Consider the following 20,842-nt stretch of genomic DNA (forward strand, 5'->3'; position numbering starts at 1 on the left):
TTAGTTTTGGCTTTTGATTTGCTTTCATGCATCAGCAGCTCATCTAAATTGGTCGGCTGAGTCATAAAACACCAGAATATTCTTTAATTTGTTTTACTTCATGCATGATTGTTGTTACTTGTTGCTTATTTTTGTGCAACAGGTGCAACAAACCCTCCACAATCTTTTCTCTCTCCTCGGTCATATTCTCACATTACATCCCCACCTGTTCCCTTTCTCTTCCCGTCCTTGTTCTCTCATTTCTTCACCTGCTCTTGTCTTTTGACCTCATAACCTGATTTTCTCCCCCCAATCGGTTTACCTGCCTCCTCTCGCCATGTTCCCTCTCCCCGTCTCTCTCTCTCCCCTCTCTCTCTCTCCTTGCCTCTCTATTTCCATCTTTGAGCTTTATCCCTTCATCCCTTATCTCCTTCATCCCCTCCAATCCTCATCTGTTCTTCACTGTGGTGGAAGGGACAGAGAAAGAGAGAGTTTTTCACAAGTAAGCTGCTAGCAGTCTGCCGGGGGAGAGCGTCGGAGGAGCCAGCTCGCAGGTGGTGCATCCTGGGATTGTGGGAGTCTGAAGACACAGAGTCGGAGATACCAGGAGCTGCAACCGCTGCAGAAGAAGAGAAGAGAAGGTGAGTTTCCCTCTTTTATGCTCCTGAAGTTTCTTCAGGTGCTTCTCCTGCTGTTGGAGAAGATTTGGAGCGTCGTTCTTACTTTGAGAGATTTTAAAGAAAAAATCTCGAGGAAAGGATTTTTGTTTTTCTGTGAGGTTTGAGAAACAGGAAGTGGATCTTTCCTTCAATTTGCACCACGGAGATTGATGGGAAACTTGGTTGTTAACGGAGATTTTCCATACATGGCCGGCTGTTCGGCATGAAACGTAGCTGCAGCTGAAGTTTGTGCTTTTCTCTTTTTTTTGGAGAAGCATGAGTTTCCCTTCAGTGTTTACTTTCCTGTTTTATAAAACTCAGCCATTTCTCACGCAGAAAGGCTACCCCTGCTGTTTCTAACCGCGTCTTGAAGCATTGATTTCTCTCGTGAAATGATTCATCGTCCGATCTAACGGTTCCTTAAACCCTTTGAAGGTGATCTTTGGATTCTAGGGAAGCTGCCAAAGAGGATTGGTGCCTCAGGTGTGGCAGCAGTAAGCTGCAGCAGCGTCTATCGCACGAGGCCGAACGTCATCCACCTCTCTTTTGTCTGCACACTGCTACGCTGCAGGTTCGGTTGCTACTGGAAACGAGGCTTTGTTTCTCACTAAGTCAGACACCTTTTTCGACTGTTGGTTGTAGACGACACTTGAGAGCAGCTGCATTTATGTGTCAGAACAGGACGGTGGAGGAGAAGCTGCTGATGTTTGACCCTCCACGTCTCCCACCGCGCTCACCGCCCTCCCTCCTCCCTCTCTCTGATCCCGAGGTAAAGAGCAGTCAGTAATCGGATGACAGGAGATTTGACCGGTAAAGCTTCCCTTAAGATCTCCTGCCTGGGATTTAAAGCCCTGTAGCAACCGCCGCCACCGCTGCTGCTGCTCCTCCCGTATCCTCCACCCTCCTCCCCCCGTCCTCCATCCTGCATCCTGTCACAGGTTCAAGCTGCTACCTGCACAGCACAAAGTCCTTCACCTCCACCTCGACGGATCTGCTGACCTTTGACCTTCATGCAGGGACGAGGAATAATTGCTCGATTACTCTTTTGAGTCATTTTTCCAAACGATTGAAGGTAAAGGCTCAGAAAAACTGAGAGAAATGGAAAATTCTCATCACTAAAAGCACATAAAACAGATTTGTGCAGAGACTGAATGTGCAGATGTTTTGTGCTGTTGTAGTTTAAAGTTATATACCTGGTGAGCAGTGTTTTATCCTACTTTTCAATGCAACTTGATGCATTAAACTGGCTTATTTTGTCCGTTAGACACATAAAAACATATTTGCAATTTGCAATATGACGCCATCATCTACAAACTCGTCAACTCAACTCACAAACAGCAGCGTTGCGCCAAACTGCTAGATCACTAAATAAATGATAGATAACACTTCATTCATAGAGCACATTTTAAAACAGAGTTTACAAAGTGCTTTGACAGTCGAGCAAAAGCAGGAAACTCAGGAAGACAGTAACGGAGAACAAGTCTCGTCCAAGGTGAAGTTAAAACAAGAAGTCGATATGAATCTTTACAAGTTAAAGGGATAAAAGTGATAGCAGGGAAAAAATCACAGACAGGGAAGAAAGAGGGAAGAAAAAGATGCATAAATAATTGTAAAAAATGCAGAAATAGACATAAATTAAAGAATAGAAATAATAAAGGATGATTAGAAGACAACGAAACATGATGATCTGAAAACGTGTTGACAGAGCGTTTAAATAAAAGGAGGTTGAAGTTGTTTCTTTATTCATTCCGGCTCACTTACAACCGTAAAAAGTGTCTTTTTGTGTCTGAACATCAGGCTCAAATGCTTTGTAAGACTCTGAGGAGCAGCGTTTTACTTTGGGAAGATTAAAGATAACAGAAGATTCAACATTTTGTGTGGTCGCTCTCAGAGACGAGCAGCAGCAGAGGACGAGATAAAAACAAGATGGAGGGAAGAGTTTCCTCGTCAATTAGCAGAATCATGCTCAGAAGTGGTTAGAGTTCAATTAGCCGGACGTCAGTATCCTATTACAGAGTATTAGGCACAAACAGTGAGCTACTGCACGCACGGCTTCCAGGACGTCAAAAAGATGCTGAAGCACAAGTCAGGTCGTCAGTCAGAGTCACGGTCCGTCAGAGAAAATGTTCACGACTTAAATAACATTTCAGACACCAGATAGTCAGGAACGACAACGAGGGAGTGTAAGGTTTTAACTCTTGTGTTCAGCAGCCGTCACTCTCTCCATGTGACTGTTATTTATCGTGTCTGTGTGTTTTGGGTTCAAGCTAATGAGTCAATGGTAACTCACGAGAAAGTTATCCAAAAACTGAGCCGAAATGTTGAATTTCATCTGACAAAAACGCTTCACAGAGCTTTTGTTTTCTCTCAAAGTCAGAAAAGAAAGCATGACAGCTAAAATATCTGACGACTAAGATGAGCTGAGAGGAGAAAATCTGATGCAACGGCTCGAATTCAAGAACTTAAATCGAGTCAGTTGACGAAACTTAAAGAGAAGATTTGCTATTTGAAGTTTCTGGAGGAACTCTTATTGGATATCTGACATTAAAGATAAGAAATGTACAGATATAGTTCAGGGTCCAGGTGTCTTTTTATACCTCACAGCTCCACTTTGTAAGGAAGGAGATCTCTTGGTCTTAATCTCGACTCTTTTGAGATCGTAGGTCGGGTCGGTCGTCACCACACAGCGTCAGTATTTGATGAGCCTCAAACATCAAACATGGACCTTTAAGATCAGACTTTCCTTCACTTCTTTCTGTCTTCCATCTCTCTCCTCTCCCGTCTCGTCACACCCTGAACATCATATCTGAACCGGCGTTCGACCTGCCAGTATTACAACTCCAGGCAGGGATTAAACTCATCAGGTATGCGTCTAATCTTCGCTGTAGACTTGATGGTGTAACAGCAACCCAAGTTGATCCAGATCAGCGTATCAGGGTCACTGAGTGACGAGCAGCCTGGTCACTGGACCGGTGTGTACCTGGACGGTACTGAGCGCTGGCAGCAGAAGGATCCTGACAGCAGCTGTGTGGAGACAGCGAGGCAGTGAAATTCCTGCAGGAGATGTTTGTTCTGACTTGTTGATACTTTGAATAATTGACGAGTTGTGAGAGGACAGATGTTCTCATCGTGTAAATAACTCGGAGCTTGAATTATTCATCCGAGCTGTTCCCAAAGATCAACAGCGCACTGATTGTGTTCTCTCTCTCTTTTTCTCTTTTTCTTTTTCTCGTTTCAGAGCTTCGTTTCCCGTCAGTAACATCCCCGAGCAACCGTCGCCATGGCAGCTGAGAAAGCTGAAATGGATGCGCTGAAAAAGGAGTGCGATGGCCTCCGTGCACAGATCGAGGTGAGCGCCGCCCTTTAAACGATAACTTTGGTGGAAGAGGACGAACTGCAAACGATCAAACAGAGGGCCAGCCATCTTAAAATTAAAATACAGTTTGATGTCATGAATAATATCAAACATTACAGCAAATATAGAGATGTTTGTTGATATCTAACATCGGCCCGAGCCTGTCCTGTAACAAACAGCTCACAGTTTCATTTTTGGCGGTTCGTTAAAAAGTTTCTTTAGCTTCAGAAGTACAAAATACTTAAAATAAGCTCAAATTTGAGACGCAGGATTTCAACACAGGAGCAATTTAATCGTTCAGCTGACTATCTTTTATCAAATTATTATCAAATGCTATGTTTGTTTCAAAATACAGTTTTTATTGCTTATGTTTTCTCTTTATAATTGTAACTAACCTTATTTTATTGCTGTCTTGTTGTGCGTTAGTCTCTAAATCGCTTGTTTGAAAGGTGTTGTATAAACAAAGTTTGATCAGCTGAATATTGCAGAATGACTCATCCTCCAGCCTTTACGTTATTTAGAAAAGCTCCAACAAATCGATTGTAGTTGTTTTTAAATCTTTCTTTTCTTTCTTTTGAATTCATACCTCGAAAAAAGGAATTTAAAAGAATTCAATTTGTTTTCTAACTGTTCAAAACACTCCTGAACACAAGTAAACAGATCAAAATGTACCCGGAACGATGTAATCTTCTACAACTTCAACTCTTTTCTTCTTCTTCTTCTCTTCCCTCCATCATGTAATTCCCCCGTGTGGCCACCAGGCGGCCCGTAAGGCTGTGAATGACAGCAGCATGACCTCAGCATCAGGGGGCGTGGCCGCGGTGGGCCGAGTCCAGCTGAAGCTCAGGAAGACGCTGAAGGGTCACCTGGCTAAAATCTATTCCATGCACTGGTCAGCTGACTCCAGGTGAGGACGAGATCATCTGATTCACATTTTAGTCGACGAGTGTCCGACTGCAGCAGCTAAATGGAACCCAGCCGTAATTAACCATCACTCACACCTGAGATTTACCTGTGTGTTGCCTCAGTGCGTCAGTAGACGTCAGTCCACTGTTTGGATAAAGTTTATTCAAACTTTAGATAAAAACAAAATCCTTGTGGCGTTGAGGTTGTGGGACGCTCCGAGCTAAGACGCTAGCTGACTCGCCAAGATCGTTACAGACAAGAAAGGTTCAATTAAAAGGAAGAAAAACAATATTATATCATAATAACAGTCAGTTGATGCTCTTGTTAGATCGACATGCTCTTTAAACATGCAGGATCCATAACTGTTAATTAGATTTAATGACCTGAGTGCAGCAGAGAGTCAATTAAGGACAACTTTGGATCTTAAATGGCTTGTGTGATTATTTTTGTCTGAAGAAAACACACAAAATGTGACATTTTCCTCAATATGAAGCTAAAACTTCAGTGTGCAGTCTCACACTGTGTTTCCTGAAGTTATGACAAGCACTGTGCTCAGGTCCAATCACACTTATCACATATAAAATCACATATAGGCAAACGACGATCAATGACAGATCGAACCGCTTTTGTCCAAAGGGGGGCGCTAGAATCAACAAAAACGTCCTCGTCGTCACTTAAAACAACTTTCTTTCATACATTTTATAACTAGTTGCTAGAACAGAATATAAAAGTCATGAAGACAACATGTTGATCACTGGTGAGACTTTATTAATGAACACGTGTTTCTGTCGTCTCTCTCAGGTCAATGGTCAGTGCTTCACAGGACGGAAAGCTCCTGGTCTGGGACTGCTTCACAGGAAACAAGGTGAGCTCGACAGCACACCTGAAATCAAGTCTGTATTATAAAGGTCTCATAGAGGAGCTGCAACGAGTTTGTATCTGATGAATGCTGCATGAGTTTAACCAGCTGTGTGACTGCAGCTGGATCAGTTCTGGTTCTTTACCCACTGAACTGGTCCAGACAAACTGTGCTGTTCTTTCTTAAACAAATGAATATTAAAGATCTTCACCGTGATTGCAGATTTTCATAAGGTTAGGTAAAACTCTCAGAGGCACGTCGGCCAAAGTGTTGAATGTTTTCGGGTTATTTATGATTGTCGAGGCTTCAGGGAGTTCGTTATAATCAACGATCAGCTGTTAGAATATTATTTTCCTACTTGAAGTGTTTGTGTGACGGAATAATTCATATTTATCTGTTATTTCCTTGAGAGGTTAAGCTAAGAAGCAAAGAAACATGATAATGTGCAAGACGTGTGACCTTTTTTAACAAGTTTCTCTCAGTTTAGTCTTTTATGATGTTTTTTTTTTAAGTTAAAGGAGTTGAACCGTGGTTGTTTGGCATAGTTTGACCTTCCTGCAGGAGCTTCTTATCCCCAAATAATTAGATTAGTCTGGATTTCAGTGGTGAGTTAAGTGTCCGGTGGCAGTTTGACTTCTGATTCTGTCGTGTCAGGAGTGAAATCACGCTGGTTACTTCCTGATGTGTGAAGGCTGCGAATCACCTAAACTGAGATTTCTAATTTCTCCCTCCCAGATGGTCGCCGTCCCACTAAAGTCCGCCTGGGTGATGAGCGTCGCCTTCGCCCCCTCCGGTAACCTGGTGGCCAGCGGCGGTCTGGACAACATGTGCACGGTGTACAACATCAAGGCCGCCAGCCCCAAGACCCTCAGGGAGCTGGACGCACACACAGGTGAGGAGGATGCCATCTCGTCTCCCCGAGCCAACTCAGACGGACTCGCACAGAACTGACGCGTTCACTTGTTTCCTCTCAGGTTACCTGTCCTGCTGCCGTTTCCTTAACGACTCTGAGATCCTGACGGCCTCTGGCGACACCACCTGGTGAGTTTATTGTGATGACAACCTGTGAAACAACTGAAAAATATCACATTTCACAGGGAGGAGGAGGCATTTTTACAGTTTCTGTCGGTTGCAGCAACACAAACCAACGATATGTTATATTTTTCAGATTTAAATACCAAAAAGAAACAATATTATCATTCCAAAAGATTGACTTCCTCCTTAAAGAAGACTCTTAAATTTAAGTTGTACGAGCTAAAACACTTTAAAAGTTTAAAATCCTTTATCTGCTTTTCTGTGTAAATCTGAAATAATCCGTATCGAAAGTGGAGTTCGTGTTTTATTCATTACAAATCGAGGGATTGTAATCTGCATGCCGACATTATTAAAGGAACACTACAACATTTTGCTCAATAATCTGATTTACTGTCTTTAAAAGTTGTTAGAAGATAAAATCAGATATCTGAGTTTCAAAGTTTCCTCTTCACATATTGTGTTTATGTCTTGAACACATGTAGAAATGTTGTGCACATTAGTTTAAATTTAACCTGTGATTTACGGCCGCCTTGTTAACAGCGTACAGAGCTGATCATTCTGATGTTGTCTCTACTTTTAGAGTTTGTTCAGTCTCTTTAGTTTCTGGCTGGTTTACTGTTTTCACACACTGTCTCACATCTTGTTTTTTACCACAAACTGGCAACTACGAGACCGCTGACCACTGATGAAACAACCAAAACAATCATTTTGGACCCGAACGGACGTTTTAAAACCGTTGATTCACAATCGAAATAAAGTTTTTAAGGAAAAGGAGGGAGGAAAATAATTTTTAAGATGAATCAACAAAGTGATGTGAGATTTTTCCCTCTCAGTCTGTTCTCATGTCTTAAATGTACTTTTTTATATCCTGGTAGAGCTGTAACTAATGATTATCTTTTATTTTACTACAAACCGATCAATCGTTTAGTCTATAAAATGTAAGACTCTTCATTTACCTTCATAAATGACCAGGAAAAGTAGCAGATCTTCAGTTTAAGAAGCTGGAAACCAGCAAATAAATGACTTTTCTTGCTTGAAGAATTATGAAACAATTAAACGATTATCAAAAAAAGTCTGCACCTAATTCTCCTCATCGGTTGATCAGCTAATCGTGGCAGCTCTGCTTCGTTTGTTTGGGCGCTTGTGAGTCATCTTTGACACATAAAAGTGACCCGATACAATCGGACTCTGGGCTATAACGCTCCTCTCCTCTCTCCTCTCAGCTGTCTGTGGGACCTGGAGACCGGCAAGCAGAAGATCATCTTCACCAACCACATTGGAGACTGCATGTCACTGGCCATGTCCTCCGACATGAACACCTTCGTCTCTGGAGCCTGCGACTCCCTGGCCAAGGTGTGGGACCTGAGGGAAGGCACCTGCAAGCAGACCTTATCCGGACACACCAGCGACATCAACGCCATCTCTGTGAGGACTCACACACACACCTGAAGTAACACAAACGTTACACACCATTTCTGTGAGATTCTATAATTTCTCTTGTTTCCTTCTTCCCCGCCCGCCTCAGTTCTTCCCCAACGGAAACGCCATCATCACGGGCTCCGACGACTGCAGCTGCAAGATGTACGACCTGCGCTCCGACCAGGAGGTGAGCAACTACCAGGACACCAGCCTGAACGCCGGCGTCACGTCTTTGGCTCTGTCCAACTCAGGACGCCTTATCTTCGCTGGATACGACGACTTCAACTGCCACATCTGGGACTCACTGAAGGGAGAGAAAGTCGGTGAGTGTGGGGGAAAGGATTTACTTTTTTTTTTTTTTATAAAACTTCAAACAATAAATAAAGAAGGGCGACAGCTGGAACAAAAACCACAAGAAGGACGTGTTCGTCCAGCAGAAAACAGCTGACTTCTCTGATGTGATATTTCATGTTGCACATCCCAAATGTTGGATGAAGAGAAGCTTAAAACAAAAAAACACCATCAAGACCATTTACAATGTTTTAAAAAAAGAAGATTTTGCTGCACATAACTTGAAATATTAAACTAAACGTCCAGAATAAATGTTAGACAAGTTTGTGTCTGCAAAACGACAAAGGTCAAACCTGGATGGCTCTTCATGTCTGTGGTTTATAGAAACAGAACGTCCTGGAGGGTTCTGCTGCAGAACATTTACATCTGCATCATAAAACACTTAATAATTTACATTTTCATCCTTTTCTTTCCTTTTCTTTCCCATTCCACTTTTTCTTCAATCTACATTCTTTGCAAACTTTCTCCTCTTCCTTCATTTCCTTTCCTTCCCTTTCCTTTCTTTTCTTTTTCCTTTTTCCTTTCCTTTCCTTTCCTTTCCTTTCCTTTCCTTTCTTTTCTTTTTTTCCATTCTTTCCTTTAATTTCCTTTCTTTTTCCTTCTTCTTAATTTCCTTTTCCTTTTTAATTTCCTTTCCTTTTCCTTTCTTTCCTTTCCTTTCCTTTTCCTTTCTTTCCTTTCCTTTCCTTTTCTTTTCTTTCATTTCCTTTCTTTTCATTAATTATCATTCTTTCCTTTAATTTCCTTTCCTTTCTTTCCTTTCTTTAATTCCTTTCCTTTTCCTTTCATTTCCTTTCCTTAACTTTCCTTTCCTTTCCTTTCCTGTTGTTATCCTTTCATATATCATGATTCTTTCCTTTCCTTTTCCTTTCATTTCCTTTCCTTAACTTTCCTTTCCTTTCCTTTCCTGTTGTTATCCTTTCATATATCATGATTCTTTCCTTTCCTTTTCCTTTCTTTCCTTTCCTTTCCTTTTCTTTCCTTTAATTTCCTTTCTTCCCTTTCTTTAATTTCCTTTCCTTTTCCTTTCATTTCCTTTCCTTAACTTTCCTTTCCTTTCCTGTTGTTATCCTTTCATATATCATGATTCTTTCATTTTCTTTTCTTTCCACCTCTTGTCTTTCAATCCTTCGTTTGATTCCATCTTTTCTCCCTTCCTTTCCTTTCCTTTCCTTCCTTCCTTTCCTTTCCTTTCCTGTTACCCTTTCGTTTATCATGATTTTTTCCTTTTCTTTTCTTTCCTCCCGTTGTCTTTCAATCTTTTCTTTTCATTCCCTCTTTTCTCCTTTATTTGCTCTTCTTTGTTCCCTTTTTCCTTGTTTGTTTCCTTTACTTTCATTGCAAACTGTCTCATCTTCCTTCCTTTCCTTTTCTGCATGCCCTTTCCTCTTCACTTCCTCCTTCTCCCCTCCTCTCTTTCCTTCCTACCTTCCTTCCTTCCTTCCTTCCTCTTTCCTCTCCTCCTCCTCCAGGTGTGCTGTCCGGCCACGACAACAGGGTGAGCTGCACCGGCGTCCCTGAGGACGGTATGGGCGTCTGCACAGGATCCTGGGACAGCTTCCTCAAACTGTGGAACTGAGGCGTCCCGGCGGAGGAGAAACACCGGGAGGAGGAGGAGGAGAGGAGGAGGAGGAGAGGGTGAAGATAGGGAGGAGAGGAAAATAAAAGGAGGGTGGAGCATTGTGATTCAGAGGTTTTCCTCTTCTTTCTCTCTCCCTCTCTGCTTTTTCCTCATTCACGTATGCAAAAAAAACCCACTGAGAGGCTGTGAGCGAGTCGACTTGTATAAATGACGTCAGGTAGCCGGAGCTCGATGCGTCCCGCGTTACGTACACCACAGTTTTGTTTAAACGATTTAAACACTGAAAAAAAAATAATAAAAAAACATAGCACGTTTATTCACAAAGAAGATAAGCTCTTACCGAGAACGTCAATTAAAAAAACTCATCTTAGATTTTTTGACAATAAAGACAAAAGAGAAAGAGCACGTGAATATTGAAAATAAGACTGTAGGCGTACAGATTTATTTTTATCGTATTGAAGAGCCCTGCACTTATTTAGACGAAAGATCGATATGTACATTTATTTGTATTTTATAGTTTAACACTTTAGGACGGAGAGTTGATGTACAGTGTCTTTTTTTTTTCCTTTCCTTTTCTTTTTGTTTTCGGGGGCTGCACGTATCCAGAGTACGTGCATGTGCGTTTGTGTGTGGTAGAGCCGCCATCTTGGGTCCTCTGCTAACAACCTTGCAGACACTGTGTTGATCCAAGATGGCTGCTGCTGTTCCCCCCCCCACTTCTCTCCGTGGAAAGATCTGAAGAAGAATGGAGGTTTGGAAGGTGGAGCCGGGCCGCTGTGAGGACCGGCTGCCGGCTGTTGGGCGGTGTGACCTGTGAAAACGCTCTGTAAAGACCTGTAAACTTTATTTTACTCCCTCTGGATTCAGCTGCATCTTGTAGTACTTTTACACTCGTGCAGTTCCTCTGTAAAAAGACGAAAAATGTTTGTTGAAAATGTTTCTAATAAACATAGAATTCTGCATTAACACAACGTCACAGTCTCGGTGTTTGTGTCTCTTGAAACCTCACGGACGATCAGGAATAAAGAATTTAATATCTAATAAAGCTTCAACAGCAGGACGACACATGTTGGTATAAAATGTGCAATCTAAAGATGGAAACTAACACGGTTAATCTGTAAGTATATCTATTTAAAGTACGAAAACATGGACGTAGAAAGTTTCACATCATCCTGAGCTGTGGAGGAGTTTTTTTTAACAGCAATTGGTGGATATTTTATTATCTAGTCTCATTAATGTATATTTCTTGGCAGTTTTCAGTATTTTTATATAGATAATATATATAATTATTAATAAATGGTGTTTCTCACTCATTTATTCCTGAAGACAGATTTGATGTTTTTATATTTTACAAGCATAATTATCAAAAATGTAACTGAATGAATGTAAAAACTCTTTTAGCTGTTTTATTTTCGGTGTCTGCTCAAACTCTTTGCAGTGGTATAGACTGGTTTCAAGGTTTACCATAGTAGCATATGGGAATTTAAGGATTTTACCTACAGGACATGATATAATGTGAAATTATAGTAACTAAAAAAAGAAATAAATGTTTATATTCATTTAAGGATGATTGGAAGATGGTGCGTGGCATGAAGCGTCATTACTGTACACAGTATTTATTAAACATTTACGGTATTATGAACATCAAATGCAGCTTTCCAATAAATAAACAGTATATAAAGCATTTTAATGATTGTTAACGGTGAAATAACTATTAACTAGAGTTTAATTAACTGTAAATGTGCATATTTTATTATATATAATAGTTTATTTTAATGATATGACAGATATTATATCATATAAGTGTAACCAGATATATGTTGTAAGATATGAAAGACTTTGATGAAGGTAACTAGTAATATGTCTGGTTAAAAGTGCGCCTTTTCTTTTAAGCTGCAGTCTACAGATTATTTCTTTATTTAATCTATTAAAGAGTTTTACGCCTGCACAAGGTTTAAAACCCTGCAGCTCCGCTCCAGGTGGGTTAGAACTGAAGAACCGTCTTCAAGAAACTCAAACACGTCCAGTTTCCTTTGATACAACACTTAGAATTAATCTATTAAATTACTGTATTAGTTGTTTTGTCTGTAAAATGTCACAAAATGGGGGAAGAGCGGTGGAGTAACTATGTCACATGAACGCAGTGGATAGTAAACATCAGGTGAAAGTATCTTTTCCCTCAGAAATAAGGTGATGAGGCATAAAACAGAAAAGGAAATGACGTCAGAACAGAAGAGGAGGACGGTGTTCCACCAGCAGGTGGCGGTAATGACACGAAACAATATTTAACTTTCTTTATAAACCCAAAGAAGAAGAAGGTTGTTCGTCAGTGTTGATGCTCATATTTCCGACGGCACCTGAAGCGCACACAGCCGGACCCGTCCTCCCCTGCAGCAGACAGAACCTCCGGACCTCCACCGTTTCCTCACCGCCCACCTGTCCCCGTCAGAGGCTCTCCTCACCGGCTACCTGCCCCCCGTCAGCGGCCATGGCGCTCCGGAGGTTCTTCGTGGGAGGAAACTGGAAGATGAACGGAACCAAGGAGAGTCTGGAGGAGCTCATCAGCACCCTGAACACGGCCAGCCTGCACGACCAGACCGGTGAGTGACATCATCATCATCATCATCATCTGTTCTGATCCACCAATCAATCAAATAATCGATGGATCATGAGAGTCAGAGAGGAAAAACACTGCTGCTCAGATCACATAATGACCTGAAGTCATGTGACGAGGATGAGCTGCGGACAGGCCTCTGACGTCACTGTCCTCTACTCAGAGCTGCAGAGTAACTGAGTACTTTTACTCGAGTTCTGTATAATGTAAAGGTACTTGTACTCTGTCCTGTTTGAGTAAAAGTGCAAAAGTATTGGCATCAAAATATACTTTTAGTTATGAAAGTAAAAGTACAAATTTTTGATAATCACATTACTGGAATACAATTCATGATTACTTTAATGTTGCATCCGGTTTTAGTTACTTTAGAGTATTCTGCTGGATCTTATGATGAAATGTAATCCATTACATAATATATCAGTATTTCTGCAAAAAGAGTATTTTCTACTCTGATACCTTTAGCTGATCAGCAGTGGAATGTAAAGAAAGTACATTTACTCAAGTACTTGAATACAGTTGTGAGGCAGAAGTTACATTCCACCATCTGCAGCTGTTATTGATTAATCCATCGTTTCATTTTTACTAATCAATAAAGTCTAACATCTACAAATCAACCAGCCAAGGGGGCAGTTTAGTGTGTTTTGCCAACCAAGAGGGCACTTTGGCATGCTTTTTGGCTCTCAGGAGGGCACTTTAGTGCGCGTTTTTTAACAATTGGGCGACTGCCCCCCCCCCCCCCCGTGCACATCACTGGTGGAATGTAACTAAGTACATTTACTCAACAAGTATTTAAAAAGGTTGTGAGGTCGTATTTCTAATCTAGTTACTTTCTACGACTGGAAACGATCCTTGAACAATGAATTCTTTAGTCTGTGAAATATTTTTTTAAAAAGCGGATAAATAAGTTGTTCCGTCCAAAACCAAAAAGTAATCGATTACTAATCAATATAAAACAGAGAAAAGCAGCAAATCGTCAGATTTAAGCAGCAACAAGCAGTCATGATTTTGCTTGATGAGCAACTTTAAAATATTGAATTTAATTTAATTTTAGTAGTTAAGTAGTTGTCGAAAGAAATAAGACTTATTTTTAATTTTCATTTAGATTAAAAGAATATTTTTAAACAAACAAAACACAAATATTTCCACAAGTTCCAAACATTTTAGCCATTTTCTTAGTTTAAACAATCAGATTTACCATTTTAAATGTATTAATTAATCTTATAAATATTGGAAGTCAGGAATCCAACTTATTTTTAATTTAATTTAAATTAAATTACATTTTAAAGTGTTCATTAAGCAAAGTCATTAAACATCCTCCGGTTGTTGCTGCTTTAAAATTTTAATTAAATTAAATTTAAATAAAAAATAAGTCAGAAATCCGACTTATTTTTAATTGAAATTAAATTTAATTTAACTTTTTAGAGCCGTTGAAAGAAATAAGACTTATTTTAAAAAATATATTTTTAACTAAACAAAACACAAATATTTCCACAAGTTCTACATATTTTATTTAATTGAAATATTTAAATTAAATAATTTCCCAGTCTGGGATCATTAAAGTAATTCTATCTATCTATCTATCTATCTATCTATCTATCTATCTATCTATCTATCTATTTTATCCATTTTAAACATTTTAGACAGTTTAAACAATCAGATTTAACATTTTAAACATATTAATTAATCTTACAAATATCACAATAACAGTTATTTAAGTCTGTTGAGAACTTTGAACATCAGCTCTTGAAGTTGTTGTGATTTCCAGTCACGTGTGCTGAGATTTAAGTGAATTTAAAACATTTACCTGCATGTTTCTTTCTGTTTACAATCATTTACATGTCGATAAATAACATTAAAAGCCAAATGATGAGTTCAGGTGCAGTCGGTGTGCGGAGCTCTGATACAAGACGACGTGCAACGTGTTTAGAATGAACAAATGAACCTAAACGTGCTGTTTTAGTGCTTCAACGTGACGACGGCCTCACAGCCACTCGGAGGTTATTAGTACAGGAACTAAAGATAAATGTAACCCAATTAAATTTAATTAAATTAACCATTTCAGACCAGAGCACATCTTCACTTCACTTTCCTGCAAACTTCAGATACAGAGTGTTTTCTTCTTCAGGACATTTAAGACGGTGATGATGATGACGATGGCGCAGTGAAAGGTTCATAAAGAAGTCGATAAATGTAAAATTGAAGTCAGGATGAGCTTGAAAAACAACTTCCTGTTTCAGAGGTGGTGTGCGGCGCTCCATCCATCTACCTGGACTTCGCTCGCTCCAGTTTGGACCCCAAGATCGGCGTCGCGGCCCAGAACTGCTACAAGGTGGCCAAGGGAGCGTTTACAGGGGAGATCAGGTATCAGCTGAGAGGACACACTCATGAATTGTTGAACAGACTGATGAATATTAAAATAATTTAATCCTCTCCTCTGAACATTGTTGTCTTGTCGCTCCAGTCCGGCCATGATAAAGGACTGCGGGGTGGACTGGGTGATCCTTGGACACTCTGAGCGCCGCCACGTCTTCGGGGAAAGCGACGAGCTGATTGGACAGAAGGTGAGACGCTTCACACCGCACAGATTTGTTTTTGTCGAGTGAAGTCAGGAAGTCAGATTCGAGTTGTAGGTCAGAAATTTGCTGCTTGAGTCTCGTTAATATCAAAAGAAAATGTTCGACACGTTCAGACAGTGGCTTGCACAGACTTTTTGAAGGGAAGGGGCGAAAAGAAGGGCACTTTAGTGCGTGTTTTGGCTCCCAAGAGGGCACTTTAGCGCACGTTTTTGCCACCAAAGAGGGCAGTTTATCATGTTTTAACCAGCCAAGGGGGCAGTTTAGTGTGTTTTGCCAACCAAGAGGGCACTTTAGCACACGTTTTGGCTCTCAAGAGGGCACTTTAGCACACATTTTGGCTCCCAGGAGGGCACTTTAGCGCATGTCTTGGCTCGCAAGAGAGCACTTTAGCGCACATTTTTGCCACCAAAGAGGGCAGTTTATCATGTTTTAACCAGCCAAGGGGGCAGTTTAGTGTGTTTTGCCAACCAGGAGGGCACTTTAGCACGCCTTTTGGCTACAAAGAGGGCACTTTAGCACACGTTTTTCAACAATTGGGCTACGTGGGGGTCCAACTGCACCCCCCCCTTTTGCACACCACTGCTTTCAACAGTCAGAAAACCCAACGACTCGTCATTTAGTTTCATAAACAACAAATAATAATCCTTAAAATCTAAAAAGCTGGAAGCAGGAAATGTATTTGGGTGTATTCGTACACAGTGTTGGGAAGATTACTTTGGAAATGTAGTTGGTTACAATTACAAGTTACCTTCTTGAAAATGTAATAGTAGTGTAACTATTTCAATTACTTTCTCAAAGTAATGTAACTAATTACATTTGATTACATTATGATTACTTTTCTTAATTTTGAATGAAATCTCTCAACTGCTAACCATTTTCACATTTTAAGACCTATAGTGTGATAAGCCTTTCAGTTCAAAGGTTTAACCATATATTATGAGTCTGACCTTAGGCCTGTACTGCGAAGAGGCTCACTTCCTCACTAAGTGGAGCGACAACGGGCTGATTTCAGCCAAGAGGAGCAGGTTGTTTTAATGGAGAGAGTATGAGCGATACAAAAAAGCCTGATCACAGCCTGAAGCAACAGTGTTGCTGCAAATATGACAAGAGGAGGCTGATTTTAATTTCTGACAGCTCTACATTGAGCTGCTTTTAAATATGAAGCTTTAGAGCAACAACAACTGTTGTTTTAAACTGTGTTTTATATTGTTTTCAAATATTTCACTGATCACAATAATAAAATGCCAGTGTGTGTTTTATTGAAAGCGAGGCTGGTGTGCGTATGAAAATAGGTTACAGTGGGTTTTTTAGGTGCTGTAGGTACAAGCAAATCTAATGTTGTCTCTGTACAAAGACCTTTTTAAATGTCAGAAAACAGAGTAGACCTACTTAAAATGTGCGTTTGGGCAACACATAACAGGCGAAACAATTAATTTATTCATGGCCACATTAAGGTAAATGATCTGTCCTGCTGCGAGCGCACAACTTCTTTCAGTGGTGACTGACTGTATATAAAGTAAACAGGCTATAGCCTAATAAATGACCTCCTGAGGCGAGTCGGATCAACAGCTGAGCAGCGTATATCCCCTCAGCTGAACATCTGTAGGCGGAGACGCTCAGAGAGAAAGTAAACAGCAGCGGATCAGCGCGATCTCTCCCTCCGTACAAATGCTCCGTGCTGATCCAGCTCCACTGGACTTTCAAAGTAAAGGTGACGCCAGCTGTAAATGAGTTAAATAGTGAAACAGCGGCGCTTTTATAGCCGATTTTATGATTAAACTCTGAACAGAACCTGGTCGGGACCAGGTTATGAGCTAAGCATAAGTTACCATGGTGATCTAGCCGGGTTAAAAGAGAGCCACCTTTGTAATACAGGGAAGCCTGGCTTCTGTCTGTATGAAGTGTTTTTTGTATTTCCAGCCCAGGAACATCTTGTGTGCCGCTGACACTGTTGCTGCCGCCTTACGGTTTGTCGGTTGAGTCGAATGGCACATGACCAGAGAGAGCCAATCACAAGCGTCAGTTTTGGCAGGAGGATGTTGATATGAAAATAACTAAAAACAAACATGAATCCAGGAGGGCGAAAAACTATTTGATAAATCCAAGCTTTTGCGGCGATTTTTCAAATGTAACTTAAGTTGTAATCATTGAAATTTCCAAAAACAACTGTAATTTAATTACATATTTTCTCCCAGTAATGTAACGGATTACAATTACGTAAATTTTGTAATTAAATTACGTAACGTCGTTACATGTAATTCGTTACTCCCCAACACTGTTCGTACAGCAGCAGCAGGTAAAGTTCTGGTTCTGTTGGTCTCAGGTGGCCCACGCTCTGGAGAGCGACCTGGGTGTGATCGCCTGCATCGGGGAGAAGCTGGAGGAGCGCGAGGGAGGCACCACAGAAGAAGTCGTCTACGCTCAGACGCAGGTCATCGCAGGTAAACACAGGAAATACACATTTTTACCACCAGTTTATTTTCTGTATTTTTTAATAACTCTGTTTATTTTCATGATCTTATTTTCCCTTTCATAATTTTTTAATTTGTGTTACATCACGTTTGATCTTGTCTCTGATCCAACACATGAATATTTTTCTCCTTTCTTTGATTGAAACTGAAACACAATCAGGAAGCTTTGATTAAAAAAACAAAGTCAAAATAATAAAAAGTCAGATAAAACAGTAAAACCTGAGGAATAAATAAAGCAGCTGAAATGTAAAAACATTGATATTCTTATTTTCTTCAGCCGTCATATATCAGCTGGTAGAACGACCAGCAGTCTGCAGTCACAGGATGCTATTGATGATCTTCTGCCCACTTCTGCACTCTAACTAGGCTACACGCTGATATAAAATGTAAATGGGTCAGTGGACTCTGCTGATGGAGATTTTCCTTCAGACGCCGTCGTCGTCTTCGTCTGTTGGAGCTGAAAACATACTACAGAATCTCAGCTCTGCCTTTAACAGACACACAATCTGCTCATTCTCAGGCGTATCATTTTACTTTGTTGCTACTAGAACAGGTTGTTGTTTTAGCTCCTGTCTCTTTAAGGCCCCTCCCCCTTCTGAACACCTGGCCTCCTCTGATTGGTCAGCTCACACACGCCTGAGACAGCACCGCTAACAACAAGAGAGCAGCTGTGTCAAATCAGCTCTTATCTTACAAATAGATATTGAGTGGCATGATGTGATGTCACAATGTCACGGTATTTAAGGCGGGGCTACTGACGAGGCATTCAGGAGCAGTGTTTTCTGTGGGACAGAGGAGCTTTCCTTATGGTGCAGACTTTTTTCAGTCTCCTTTAAGTTACGTTATCCTCTGAATGAATCACCGATTTGTACCTTTCAGTCGTCTGACGGAGGGATGTTGTTGTGTTTCCAGACAACGTGAAGGACTGGGGGAAGGTGGTGCTGGCGTACGAACCCGTTTGGGCCATCGGCACCGGCAAGACGGCCTCGCCTGAACAGGTGACGATGACTCACCGCGTCAACATTTACTGCTAATTCATCCGACGCGACACGGAGCGTAAATCAGAGGAGGATGACTCACATTGTGTTATTTATAGTAGCAGCCTGGTGTGTTTACTGTGACGGAAGTGATGTGTTCAGGGTTTCAACATCGACTCCTGCAGATCCAGTTCCTCCAGTATGAACTCACCTGAGGCTGCACATTCAGCAGCTCACATTGTAAATTTGACTCCTTCAGGGCGTCTGCAGGTCCTTTGAACGCCTTAAAATGTCTTAAATTTTATGAATTTTAGCCCCTAAAAGTCTTTAAATAAGATAATATTTGAATTATTGAGGTCTTGAATGTCATAAACATTCTATCTAATTCAATTTACCCCTCTTTTGATTTCTTTTTGTCAAGCTAGTCCACTTTTCTGATGTTACATATCTAACACTGATCATACTACTGACTTTTTACTTTATATTTGTGTTCACCTGTTGGCAAAATGTAGATTAACTCGCTCTAATGAACTGTATTCCTACAAAAACCTGCATCTACACTCACTTGCATGGTTGAATAAGAAAAACATGCCTTATTTGTTTAAAAATGATCTTAAAAGGTCTTAAAAAGCAACTTGTTTAAGTGTCTGATGCCTGTAAAAACACTGAATGGAGAGAATTTGAACAACAGGAGCATTTTTCCTATTATCAGTGTGTTCTTTTAACATTGCGGTTATCACAAGATTGCAACACCTTTAGTTTTGCTCATACAGGAAGTAAACACTTTAAATGGTTCCTCTGTTTGTGTGTGCAGGCTCAGGAGGTCCATGAGAAGCTGAGGGCGTGGATCAGAGCCAACGTGTCGGACGACGTGGCCGACTCCCTGAGGATCATCTACGGAGGTCAGTGGGGCTGCAGTTTAAACTTTAACGTGTTTTTAATGTGGATGTCCCGTGTATCAGTCTGATTTCACCACATCATCATCTCTCCGTCCTCCAGGCTCCGTGACGGGAGCGAACTGCAGAGAGCTGGCGTCTCAGGACGACGTGGACGGCTTCCTGGTGGGCGGAGCCTCACTGAAACCCGAGTTCATCGACATCATCAACGCGCAAGCGTAACAGGAATCGGAAGACAAGAAGCACTCGGCCCTTTAGATCATCACCACGTGTCTGCAGACCGGGCCGACCGATCCACAGAGAGTTTTATTTTGAAAATATGCATTGGATGAGGTAGTGTTGTGTCTTTATTAGAGCAAACAATCAAACCGCTGACTGTGTTTCTTCTTTTTACCATCAGCTCTGTTTCGAAGAGTGTTACAGTACTAGATACATTTCAACATCTTGAAAACAATCAGTCCTCGTGTCTTCAGATGATTTAATGTCACTCGGAGGAAATCAGCTCAGCTTCAGGGTAAAAACGAGAGTAAAATCTGTTTTCCATTTCACCGTTTCTTTGATTTCCTCCTCGTCAGACTGTGATAACGTTCCTGAGCGATATGAAACGTTGGTTGGTCGCCCGGTGGTTTCGTGTGTGTGTTGTGATGTTGTGTATTAATGATGCACCCTCTCTCTCACTCAGCTGCACTAACTGTTACTTCAGGGCCCTTCACAATAAAAGCTCTGGATAGAATGTACCTAAATATAATATATATATGAATGGAGGCTTTTATTGTGAAGTAGTCACAATAAAGCTTCACGTAGTTTCGCTGCACTTTACTGCTGTACGTTCAACACTTGGTTCAAAGTGTCACGTTAATAAAAACGATATGAACACATGAAATAAAAACATGTCACCTTTTTTTCATCCAAACCTGGTGCCTACATTACCCACGATGCAACTGAGCCACTGAGTGACATCACTGGACTTTATACTACTTGTTTTAACACATGCAAACATAAATTCATGTAGGTACCCTTTAAGTACAAATTCAAGGTCATTTTAATTCATTTTAACCGTCTACTTCTAGTTTATTACATCTCAGAGACAGATATTGTTCTTTGTACTCCACATTTATCTGTTAGCTTTAGGAACTTTGTAGATGCAGGTGTAGATTATTAAT

General features: G+C 40.8%; 2 protein-coding genes across 4 annotated transcripts; both read left to right on the forward strand.

The window, feature by feature from the left end:
• Positions 1–425: 425 nt before the first annotated feature.
• Positions 426–11,116, forward strand: gnb3b (guanine nucleotide binding protein (G protein), beta polypeptide 3b). 3 transcript variants are annotated; one of them, XM_030413133.1, is made up of 10 exons: positions 426–620; positions 3,469–3,502; positions 3,877–3,987; positions 4,755–4,900; positions 5,701–5,764; positions 6,494–6,650; positions 6,733–6,799; positions 8,017–8,218; positions 8,319–8,535; positions 10,036–11,116. In XM_030413133.1, exons 3-10 carry the CDS (start codon positions 3,919–3,921, stop codon positions 10,140–10,142), a joined length of 1,029 nt encoding a protein of 342 aa, XP_030268993.1. In that variant the 5' UTR covers positions 426–620; positions 3,469–3,502; positions 3,877–3,918; the 3' UTR covers positions 10,143–11,116. The 3 variants fall into 3 exon arrangements, with proteins under 3 accessions (XP_030268993.1, XP_030268992.1, XP_030268994.1); XM_030413132.1 differs by lacking the exon at positions 3,469–3,502 and having other exon boundaries at positions 427–620; XM_030413134.1 differs by lacking the exons at positions 426–620; positions 3,469–3,502 and adding an exon at positions 1,525–1,710.
• A 1,318-nt stretch (positions 11,117–12,434) lies between these two features.
• Positions 12,435–20,562, forward strand: LOC115578697 (triosephosphate isomerase). The gene is made up of 7 exons (XM_030411787.1): positions 12,435–12,745; positions 14,997–15,120; positions 15,221–15,320; positions 17,659–17,776; positions 18,719–18,804; positions 19,598–19,685; positions 19,783–20,562. Exons 1-7 carry the CDS (start codon positions 12,481–12,483, stop codon positions 19,899–19,901), a joined length of 900 nt encoding a protein of 299 aa, XP_030267647.1. The 5' UTR covers positions 12,435–12,480; the 3' UTR covers positions 19,902–20,562.
• Positions 20,563–20,842: the final 280 nt, after the last annotated feature.

Source organism: Sparus aurata, chromosome 3 (assembly GCF_900880675.1).
Source record: "Sparus aurata chromosome 3, fSpaAur1.1, whole genome shotgun sequence".
NCBI lineage: Eukaryota > Metazoa > Chordata > Actinopteri > Spariformes > Sparidae > Sparus > Sparus aurata.